This window comes from Cyclopterus lumpus, chromosome 18, assembly GCF_009769545.1.
Source record: "Cyclopterus lumpus isolate fCycLum1 chromosome 18, fCycLum1.pri, whole genome shotgun sequence".
In the NCBI taxonomy this organism is placed as follows: Eukaryota; Metazoa; Chordata; class Actinopteri; order Perciformes; family Cyclopteridae; genus Cyclopterus; species Cyclopterus lumpus.
This window is the reverse complement of record NC_046983.1, coordinates 1,695,001-1,705,000: the sequence shown is the minus strand read 5'-3', so window position 1 is coordinate 1,705,000 and position 10,000 is coordinate 1,695,001. Positions and strand designations below refer to the sequence as shown.

General features: G+C 42.4%; 4 protein-coding genes across 7 annotated transcripts in view; 3 read left to right on the top strand and 1 right to left on the bottom strand.

The window, feature by feature from the left end:
* The window catches only part of LOC117747511 (F-box/WD repeat-containing protein 7-like), a 27,040-nt gene extending 24,502 nt beyond the window's left edge, over nt 1-2,538 (top strand). For both annotated transcript variants that reach the window (XM_034556796.1, XM_034556797.1), the window contains 4 exons: nt 903-969; nt 1,175-1,318; nt 2,117-2,266; nt 2,351-2,538. In XM_034556796.1, coding sequence (XP_034412687.1) covers nt 903-969; nt 1,175-1,318; nt 2,117-2,266; nt 2,351-2,511 — 522 coding nt within the window. In that variant the 3' untranslated portion in view covers nt 2,512-2,538. The remainder of the gene's footprint in view (nt 1-902; nt 970-1,174; nt 1,319-2,116; nt 2,267-2,350) is intronic.
* A 150-nt stretch (nt 2,539-2,688) lies between these two features.
* On the top strand, nt 2,689-3,530 carry LOC117747581. Its single transcript, XM_034556940.1, has 2 exons — nt 2,689-2,752; nt 2,807-3,530. The coding sequence occupies exons 1-2, from the start codon at nt 2,743-2,745 to the stop codon at nt 3,496-3,498; spliced, it is 702 nt and encodes a 233-aa protein (XP_034412831.1). The 5' UTR covers nt 2,689-2,742; the 3' UTR covers nt 3,499-3,530.
* A 2,762-nt stretch (nt 3,531-6,292) lies between these two features.
* anapc10 (anaphase promoting complex subunit 10) lies at nt 6,293-8,566 on the bottom strand. 3 transcript variants are annotated; one of them, XM_034556966.1, is made up of 6 exons: nt 8,432-8,566; nt 8,039-8,173; nt 7,840-7,930; nt 7,369-7,489; nt 7,229-7,282; nt 6,293-6,778 (listed from the first exon to the last, which is right to left on the bottom strand). In XM_034556966.1, exons 2-6 carry the CDS (start codon nt 8,151-8,153, stop codon nt 6,599-6,601), a joined length of 561 nt encoding a protein of 186 aa, XP_034412857.1. In that variant the 5' UTR covers nt 8,154-8,173; nt 8,432-8,566; the 3' UTR covers nt 6,293-6,598. The 3 variants fall into 3 exon arrangements, with proteins under 3 accessions (XP_034412857.1, XP_034412855.1, XP_034412856.1); XM_034556964.1 differs by having other exon boundaries at nt 8,039-8,156; XM_034556965.1 differs by having other exon boundaries at nt 8,039-8,160; nt 8,432-8,565.
* Nucleotides 8,567-8,582: 16 nt separating this feature from the next.
* abce1 (ATP-binding cassette, sub-family E (OABP), member 1) overlaps nt 8,583-10,000 on the top strand; it is a 14,570-nt gene continuing 13,152 nt past the window's right edge. Inside the window, exons 1-4 of the mRNA XM_034556825.1 lie at nt 8,583-8,756; nt 9,534-9,661; nt 9,783-9,868; nt 9,962-10,000. The exon at nt 9,962-10,000 is cut by the window's right edge and continues 59 nt beyond it. Coding sequence (XP_034412716.1) covers nt 9,559-9,661; nt 9,783-9,868; nt 9,962-10,000 — 228 coding nt within the window. The 5' untranslated portion in view covers nt 8,583-8,756; nt 9,534-9,558. The remainder of the gene's footprint in view (nt 8,757-9,533; nt 9,662-9,782; nt 9,869-9,961) is intronic.

Sequence of the window (10,000 nt, the reverse complement as noted above, 5' to 3'; positions counted from 1 at the left end):
CACACCAACCGAGTGTACTCGCTGCAGGTACACACACACACACTCACACACACACTCGCACACGCACACACACAAACACACACACACACACACACTGCAGGGACACACCAACCGGGTGGCTTCAAATAAACCAGCTCTGATGTTGTTTATCTCTTTTATGTTGTGAGAATAAACTAGAATATAAAATATAAACAGAGGATTACACACGATACACATGAGGCAGAATATTAATTAATATTCATATATTTATAAATCTCAGTATTTTACTGGAAAAACTTCTGTTTGTTCTGTTTATCTTTGATACTTTGTTTCTTTGTATCTTTCTGAGTCCTTGTGTCTTTGAGTCTTAGAGTCTGTGTTGTATCTTTGTGTCGTTGTATCTTTGTATCGTATCTTTGAGTCTTTGTATATATTTGTCGTTGTATGTTTGTGTCGTATCTTTGAGTCTTTGTGTCGTTGTATCTTTGTGTCGTATCTTTGAGTCTTTGTATATATTTGTCGTTGTATCTTTGTGTCGTATCTTTGAGTCTTTGTATATATTTGTCGTTGTATGTTTGTGTCGTATCTTTGAGTCTTTGTGTTGTATCTTTGTGTCGTTGTATCTTTGTATCGTATCTTTGAGTCTTTGTATATATTTGTCGTTGTATGTTTGTGTCGTATCTTTGAGTCTTTGTGTCGTTGTATCTTTGTGTCGTATCTTTGAGTCTTTGTGTTGTATCTTTGTGTCGTTGTATCTTTGTATCGTATCTTTGAGTCTTTGTATATATTTGTCGTTGTATGTTTGTGTCGTATCTTTGAGTCTTTGTGTCGTTGTATCTTTGTGTCGTATCTTTGAGTCTTTGTGTTGTTGTGTCTTTGTGTCCCTTCTGTCTTATTCATTCGTCATCTCTCCGTCTTTACAGTTTGACGGTGTGTTTGTGGTCAGCGGATCTTTGGACACGTCGATCAGAGTCTGGGACGCGGAGACAGGTAGAAAACACTATTTATTTTATAATTTTTTATATATATATATATATATACACACACTTCTGGTGTGTAGTTAAAAATAAACAAGCAAAGTCCTTTAAAACCCTTAATCACATTTTCAATCATTTTTGTAATCAAACAAAACGTAAAAAAAGTAAAACATTGAAAAGCCCTGTTGATGATTTAAACCACGCCCCCCCCCGTCCAGGTGGGTGTGTCCACACGCTGACGGGCCACCAATCGCTGACCAGCGGCATGGAGCTGCGCGACAACGTGCTCGTGTCCGGCAACGCCGACTCGACGGTCCGAGTGTGGGACGTCCGGACGGGCCAGTGTCTGCACACGCTGCAGGGTGAGGCGTTCATGCACCGCACGGATTTACAGATGACTACACAAATACTACTATTGATTATCAAGTGCAATGATGCTGGTTTATGTGTTTCATTTCATTGAGAAAGTCACAAACTTTTATCTTATTTTCAGTTTTTACAGTTTTGATATTTTACAGAACAAACCAGCTCTCATTAAATCAGAAACAGAATCAATAGATAAGTCTGTGATCTATTGATTAAATTAAATTATCTACACTTTTAGTTATTTTTTATTTTCTTTCTGTTTTTTAAATATATTTAGTGTGTATGTATATATATTATATGTATGTGTGTATATATATTTATATATATTTTATTTATATATATATATATCTTTTTTATATATATATATATCTTTATATTTATATTTTTTATATATATATATATTTTATTTTATTATTTATATATATATATTTATAATGTATATATATGTGTATAATAATTGCCCTATTTTTTAATATATATTTTATGGCAAAAGAAATGAAACAGAAAAAGAAGAAGAAATAATTGTAGTAGAAAATCATTTAAAGGTCCTTAATTATAATTAATGACAGCAGTGTGTGTTCTTGCACATTTAATATAACAATATAATATAACAATACTGGAGAGAAGTCAGAACATCTTTTATTCGTAGTTTCTGGAAGTACAAATACAGAAATAAATAAATAAATATGAACGACGCCGAAGCAGACAGCAGTTGTTGTTTTGATGTTTCCGATCGTATTGATCGTGTATTATTGATCGTATTGATCGTGTATTGACGATCGCGGTGCCTTCAGGTCCCAACAAGCACCAGTCGGCGGTGACGTGTCTGCAGTTCTGCCGCGGTCTGGTTCTGTCCAGCTCCGACGACGGGACGGTCAAACTGTGGGACCTGAAGACCGGGTCCTGGCTGCGGGACGTGGTGGCCCTGCAGAGCCGGGGATCAGGTCAGAACCCCCCCACCCCCCCTAAACACTCACCTGTCACTCAACCAGTCTCGACCAATCACAACCCTTCTCTGCTCTTCACAGGAGGCGTGGTCTGGAGGATCCGGGCCTCCGACACGCGGCTGGTTTGTGCCGCCGGCAGCCGGAACGGGACGGAGGAGACCAAGCTGCTGGTTCTGGACTTCGACCCGGAGACGGAGACCCAGATCCAGACCCAGATCCAGACCCAGACCCAGACCCAGTGAGGGGCGAGGGGGCCAATGTTCTTCTGACCAAAGTCTGGATGGATTCAGGTCCTCCAACAGACAGGTATGAATGTCAACAACAACAACAACAACATCATCCCGGACACCAATGAGGACGAGAACGTTGAAATCCGGCGACCAACGAATGTTTTTTATTTTGTTTTCCTGACGGGTTAAAAACGAACCGTCTGGAAGTTCAGAATGTAACGAAGACATTGACCAACGAACCAAATGTTGCCCAACGCGTTGCTGCAGACGAGCGACTCGTTGCTGCAGACGAGCGACGCGTTGAGCGACGCGTTGCTGCAGACGGGTGACGCGTTGCTGCAGACGAGCGACGCGTTGCTGCAGACGGGCGACGCGTTGCTGCAGACGGGCGACGCGTTGCTGCAGACGGGCGACGCGTTGCTGCAGACGGGCGACGCGTTGCTGCAGACGGGCGACGCGTTGCTGCAGACGAGCGACGCGTTGCTGCAGACGAGCGACGCGTTGCTGCAGACGGGCGACGCCTTGCTGCAGACGGGCGACGCGTTGCTGCAGACGAGCGACGCGTTGCTGCAGACGGGCGACGCGTTGCTGCAGACGGGCGACGCGTTGCTGCAGACGGGCGACGCGTTGCTGCAGACGGGCGACGCGTTGCTGCAGACGGGCGACGCGTTGCTGCAGACGGGCGACGCGTTGCTGCAGACGAGCGACGCGTTGCTGCAGACGAGCGACGCGTTGCTGCAGACGAGCAACGTTGCTTTTAACCGGTTTTGTTTTCAAACCAGCAGTCGTTCTGTTTGTTTGTTTGTTTACTTGTTTGTTTGTTTTCCACTAAAGTTGCCCGTCTCCGCTACTGCGACGTGTTTTTTTGTTGTTGTTTATTTTCTTTTGAGCGACTGGGGAGACGTGAAAGTGGCCCGTCAGCTGATCCAGGAACTCAATATTTATTCTTACAAACTCATTAAAATCTGGTGGACGAACGGGTTCAATGAACCAAGTTGAACTTGAAGCTGCTTTTTATAACAAAAGTTCCACTAAAATCACTTTTTATATTTAGCAGGAAAATCAACTTTCAGAACGAAGGAAGCAAAGAAAGGTTGTTTAATTTAATACACGTTATCACTTAATTATGACATTTACTTCACTGTTGAACACTAAAATACCACTTAATTAATGTCACTAATATTTCACTTTGAAAACTTCACCTTTTTTAAATTTCACAAGAAATTAAAATTAATTTGTAATTTCTGTTCTTTCAAAATGTAACGTTTTAATGGATAATCTTTAGTTTTAAATGTTCTTTTCGTTATCACTTAGTTTAATATTTAACACATTTTTAAACAAACAAGTTAAAATCAGGAAAAAATTGTTTTCAATTTACTCTGAATTTTTCTGTTTTTAATTAATCACCACCAAATACTTAAATGTTTATATAAAAAAAACACTTAAGTTTATTGCATTAATATTTCGCTTTTAAAAAAAACATCTGTATTTATTTGATTTTTTAAATATATTTTTCACTATCTAAAATATTTTATATAATTATATTATATAATTGAATATATTATATAATATAATAATTTAATTAATGAATTATTCGTCCTTTCTTTGCTTCCATAGGAAACATTTTGATTTACCTGCTTTCAGTTATTTAAGAAAAAACATTAAATATACAAAAAGTCAAACAGTTTCTCCTCCGCTCACGAAATGTTATAAAACATATTAACGACTTAATATATTAATAAAGATTTTACTGCGTGAGGCTCCGACGTGTAAAATACTGTAAATACAAGAAGATGTAAATATTCAGCTTTTTATAAGAAGAAAACAGACAGATTGTTCGTGGTGAAAGAATGTGGATCAATAAAGTTTTATAAAAACAGAGTGGCTCCACGTGTTTATTCCTTAATTTTCTACGTTTTTTTATTTATTTTATTCTTTTGTTTTTTTTCTAAAGACAAACTGAAACATCAAAGAATAATTTTAAAAATGTAACATTTATTCAGGATAGTTTTGTTCACATTTCTTGCAACTTTATTCTTTAAATATTACGTTTTAAATGTAATTATTCACACTTTTATATTTCTTCTTTTTCATGGTTAGTGTGTGTGTGTGTGTGTGTGTGTGTGTGTGTGTGTGTGTGTGTGTGTGTGTGTGTGTGTGTGTGTGTGTGTGTGTGTGTGTGTGTGTGTGTGTGTGTGTGTGTGTGGGGTTAAGCAGCAGCTGAAAAACATCTCATTTATTACCCATGAGGCTTTGCAGCTTGTTGACAGCACAATGGTGTTCCCTCAGGACACACACACACACACACACGCACACACACGCGCGCGCGCACACACACACACACACACACACACACACACAGGAAGTTTGTAAACAGAATAAAAGTGAATCTTGTGTGTCGTCAATTTTTAATAATCTATTGATTAACTGGGAGCCGACACCTGGAGGGAAGGGGGGCACAGGAGAACCAGGACCAGGACTGAGAGGCAGGCCTGCTGGAGGGAAGGGGGGCACAGGAGAACCAGGACCAGGACTGAGAGGCAGACTGTCAGACCTGCTGCAGTAAAATTAGGTTTTCTAAAGGGACACTACCACCTTCGACCACAGGGGGCGCCAGAACGAACACCACATGAAAGGAACTTTAAATCCATTTTTACAAATAGTCCTTGAACCAGGAAAACACACACACACACACACGACTGAAGTAGTGTGTTACCACGACAACCAAGCCCCCCCTCTCTTTCTTTCTTTCTTGCATTTAAATAATCTTTAATGTAAAGAAACAAAAACAAGAAGTAATCGTGTACTTCACATTCTGAGGTACTTGTACTGTACTCATTTCCTCTTTGTATTCTACGTTGTACTTCTACTCCACTATAATATTGTGAATACACTTTACCACTATGTACAGTGTGTCTTTTGTACCGTGTTTTCATATTTCTATTATTATTACGTTACTATTATTATTATTATTATAGTGTTTTGTACCTCTGTTGACTCGGAGAACCCTGCAAAAATAATTCCGATGTGTCTGGACTGCTGGTTTAGGCACAGATGGCAAATAAAAAACCTTGAACAATATAAAGTCTGATTATTTAAATTAAATATCAAGAATAAATGATGAATAAACACATAATATAAATTTTGAGTACTTTTACTTTTAGTACATTTAAATGTTAATACTTTTGATCTTCTACTTATTGCTTTGGAATGCAGTACTTGTACTTGTAACTTGAGTATTTCTACACTGTCAGTATACTTGTACTTCTGTAAGTACTCGCTGCTCCCTCTAGTGGCCGAACGGCCGAACTGCATGTTCCGATTATTGATGAGCCAGTTCCTCTGAATACTAGTGAATAAAGTACTAATACTGTGATCCATTACACTTATACTGGTGAAATACATCAATTCTAGTACAATAATTATATGTATTCTAGTACAACAAATATAATTATACTAGTACAATAATGATATTCCTTCTAGTGCAATCAGTACATGTATACTAGTGAAATAAATACATTTATACTAGTGGAATATTTGCATTTATTTTCTCACAATTGAATTTATTTGTGTGCAATAAATGTTTACTGTCGTGTATTTATTTATTTATCTTATTATTGTAGACCCTGTTTAACTGGGTGCTGGTTTGCTGAAGTTATATAATTAAATCTTTTAATTGCACTAATCAGCTCTTAATATTGTTGTTTTCTGCACAAACACAATAAAAGATTTCTGTCTTATTTATTTAAAGTTTATCTTTAGTCGTTAAACTTCTCACTCAGTAACAGTCACATTCTGGCAGAAAACACATTTAATTCAGCGTTCACAAACAACAACAACAACAACAACAGGAGACGGTCTGTAGGCACAACAGTGCGTCTGCCTAATGAACTTGTGATAAAGTAATAAAAAAATAAACAAACGATTCAGTGTTTACTGGATCAAATCTGTGGAGGAACAAACAAAATAAAAACATACTCATCAACATCTTTAAATGTGGTTAAATTCAATATCAACACCGTGTTGTTTGTTTGTTTACACACACGAGCCCCAGGTTTCAGGACGTCTCTCCTCTGCGCGCCGGGCGTTCGAGTCCGGGTCACCGGATGGTGCGGTACATCATGAAGTCCACCGTGGTGCATCGTGGGAACTTCCCGATGGAGCTCTCCTCCACCGGCGTGTAGACTTTGATCTGACGCATGTGCGTGTCGCGGCCGTTCTGGTGGTTCGCCAGCACCGCGATCTGGATCATGAAGGTGCTGATCGGCTCGTTGGTCCGCTAACAACAACAACAACAACAACAACAACAACAACAACAACAGCAACTTACAAACTTCATAAAAACTGGCTGATATTTGAGTGGAATCAGGAACTTTCTGATCAAAGGATACAAACACATTTAATAAGTTGAGTTATTATTGATCCATCAGGAGTCACGAGGACATCAATAAACAAATAAATAAATAAATAGAGGATGTAAAGTAACAAATAATTAGAAGTATATAAAATAAAGAATGTAAACAATACAAGGGAAATGTGATTAAAATGCAGGTGGTTTAATAATATATCAATAAATATACACACAACTTGTACTTCATACTCTTTGCTACAAATACATTTTATTCAGATTTAAAAAAAGAGAACATTTGGAGGTTGAAATAAATACTTAACATTTTAAATAAAGTAGTAAAGAAAACAAATCTCTAAATAAAAGACGTGTGTTTTCTACCTGATTCATCAGCGAGATGTGAATCCAGCCGCTCGGCTCCACCATCTCCAACTGCTGCAGCGAGGAGGAGGAGGAGGGTGAGAGGATGCAGGCGATTCGAGAGGCAGGTAAACAACAACAACAACACAAACAGTCGGTACCCGGATCTCCTGCAGGTTGTGGAAGTTGTTGCCGACCCTCACGGAGATCTTACTGGGCGTGTAGCTCTCGTCGGACTTGTAATCCGCGTAAATACACAACATCTTCACGGTCGTTCTCCTCCTGGACACAGACGACAAATGACAGATTATCATCATGTCAAACACATTCTGCCCAGTGCTCCCAGTGCAGCTCCCTCCCAGTGCTCTGTGTTCCCAGTGCAGGTCCCTCCCAGTGTTCCCAGTGCTCTGTGCTCCCAGTGCAGCCTGCTCCCAGTGTTCCCAGTGCAGCTCCCTCCCAGTGTTCCCAGTGCTCTATGCTCCCAGTGCAGCCTGCTCCCAGTGTTCCCAGTGCAGCTCCCTCCCAGTGTTCCCAGTGCTCTATGCTCCCAGTGCAGCCTGCTCCAAGTGTTCCCAGTGCAGCTCCCTCCCAGTGTTCCCAGTGCAGCTCCCTCCCAGTGTTCCCAGTGCTACCTGAACTGGATGTTGACCAAGTGAGGTTGGGACCCGTCCGACTGCCAGTACGTCTCCAGGTTGTCGTCCCTCAACTGGTCCACTCCGAAACCTGGAGGAAAGTGGTTCAGACAACATGAGACTGGACTCCCGTGTGCGCATGCGCGTGTGTAGTGTGTGTGTGTGTGTGTGTGTGTGTGTGTGTGTGCGTGGGGCTGACCCGGTTTACAGGAGGACAGGGACCACACCGCCTGGGACCCGATCTCCCGGACCGTCCCAGTCCGCTCCAGCTGCTTGGGGTCGGCTCCGGGGGGGGTCTTGCTCGGGGTGGCCATCCTCTGACCGCAGAAATAAACAAAAACAACAACAACTCCCTTCAAATGCGTCGCGTGTTGACGTTTACGCGTGTATTAAAAATATGAAAACACTATGACATCATCCACGTTGAGGGTTTATGATCATAAATAGACCCTCGAGGGAAAAACGTCATATTAGAGACACATCTGGAAGCTTCTTATTCAACGTTAGCTTACAACGAGAGCCCCATTAGTGGGGACAGAACCTGGTATTTATTATTCCTCCACTCAATATATAAATATTAGTACAAACTTACAACGTGTTTATTTTCCTAAAGCCTCGTCAAAGCATCTCACGTGTCAAGCAAAACAAAAACAAAAACGTAGAAACGCTGTTTTCGCCGCTGCGGCCACTTCGAAAAAATCTCCCACTTTTTCGCTGCGTCGCGTTTCAGATGACGTCAGTCGCGTTCAGAGCGCGTCGCTACGACCGCCATCTTTCTTTTTTTTTTTTTTCTCCCTTCCAGCCGGCTTCCAGGGAGATAGAACACGTTGCCTCCGAGGAGAGAGAAAGTTTAAACCCTAAAAACCGGGCGTGTTTCTCGGGCTGGTTTTGTCGCGTTGAACCCGGAGCGGAAGAAGGTGAGTTGTGGACTTCTCGACCGGGTTTGTGGTCCTTTTCTGGGGGGTCGCTGCCTTTTTTAAAACGCGTTGCTGTCACAGCGCGGGGCCTCCATTGCTTGTGTCGTAGCTAAGCTAACCGTTAGCCAGATGTAGCCTCTCCTAACCCGGTTCGATAACGGGCCAAATAAACGTTGTTCCGCTCTCGAACCAGAATTTACCGGCGCCACGTCACGGTGTACTTTTCAATAATTGTGATCGATTAATGAACTCGGCACGTGACTGCAGATCAGCAGGTTATTTAAGGACAAACCCAACTCTGGTGCTCGGCACCGCCCGTTGCGTTCAGGGGGTCGGGAAATCTCAGACCCTCCGAGAACAATCTTCATGTTTTAGGTTAAATGCTCTTTAAAGGACCGGAAGTCACGTGTTCAGTAGCGAAGGCAACACAAAAAAAGGCCAGATTTTTTTTAAATGGAGTGGTGGTGTGACTCACTGGGAGTGACAAAAACCCACATTTAGTTGCACCCAGGATCAGGTCTGTGGTGGTCCAGGTCTGTGGTGGTCCAGGGCCGTGCTGGTCCAGGTCTGTGGTGGTCCAGGGCCGTGCTGGTCCAGGTCTGTGGTGGCCCAGGGCCGTGCTGGTCCAGGTCTGTGGGAGCCCATTGTTGAAGGCGTTTTTAGTTAGTTGAATGTGTTGCTTCAGCAGACTGAGCGCTGTCCTCTACAGTCACACATTGTGTGCTGGCTTTGGGTCCCTGAACGCCACACATGATGCAACTCTCCTCTGCTCCTCAGCTCCGAGCATCCGTCGTCCTCCATCATGGCGGACAAAAACACCAGGATCGCCATTGTCAACCACGACAAATGCAAACCCAAGAAATGCCGCCAGGAGTGCAAGAAGAGCTGCCCGGTGGTCCGCATGGGTGAGTGGGGGGTCCGGTCCCCGAGGTGGACTCGGCTCCAACGCCAAAAACTCATTTCAGGGACGACGTGCTGCACGAGAAACACTCACCTGTGTGTGTGTGTGTGTGTGTGTGTGTGTAGGGAAGCTGTGCATCGAGGTGACCCCTCAGAGTAAGATCGCCTGGATCTCAGAGTCTCTGTGCATCGGCTGTGGCATCTGCATCAAGGTGAGGACTGGGGTCCAGGTTCTGACTTCATTATGTGGGGTTAATTGCCGGCATGTCTTTGTTGTTGTTCTGAACTCTTCTTTGTCGTGACAGAAATGTCCGTTCGGAGCGCTGTCGATCGTCAACCTGCCG

Excerpts from the sequence above, each read along its gene's own strand:
- anapc10 (XM_034556966.1), bottom strand. The coding sequence starts at position 8,153 with ATGGCCACCCCGAGCAAGACCCCCCCCGGAGCCGACCCCAAGCAGCTG. Across the intron at positions 7,931-8,038 it reads CCTGTCCTCCTGTAAACCGG|GTTTCGGAGTGGACCAGTTG; the intron begins GTCAGCCCCACG and ends ACTTTCCTCCAG. Across the intron at positions 7,490-7,839 it reads TTGGTCAACATCCAGTTCAG|GAGGAGAACGACCGTGAAGA; the intron begins GTAGCACTGGGA and ends GTCTGTGTCCAG.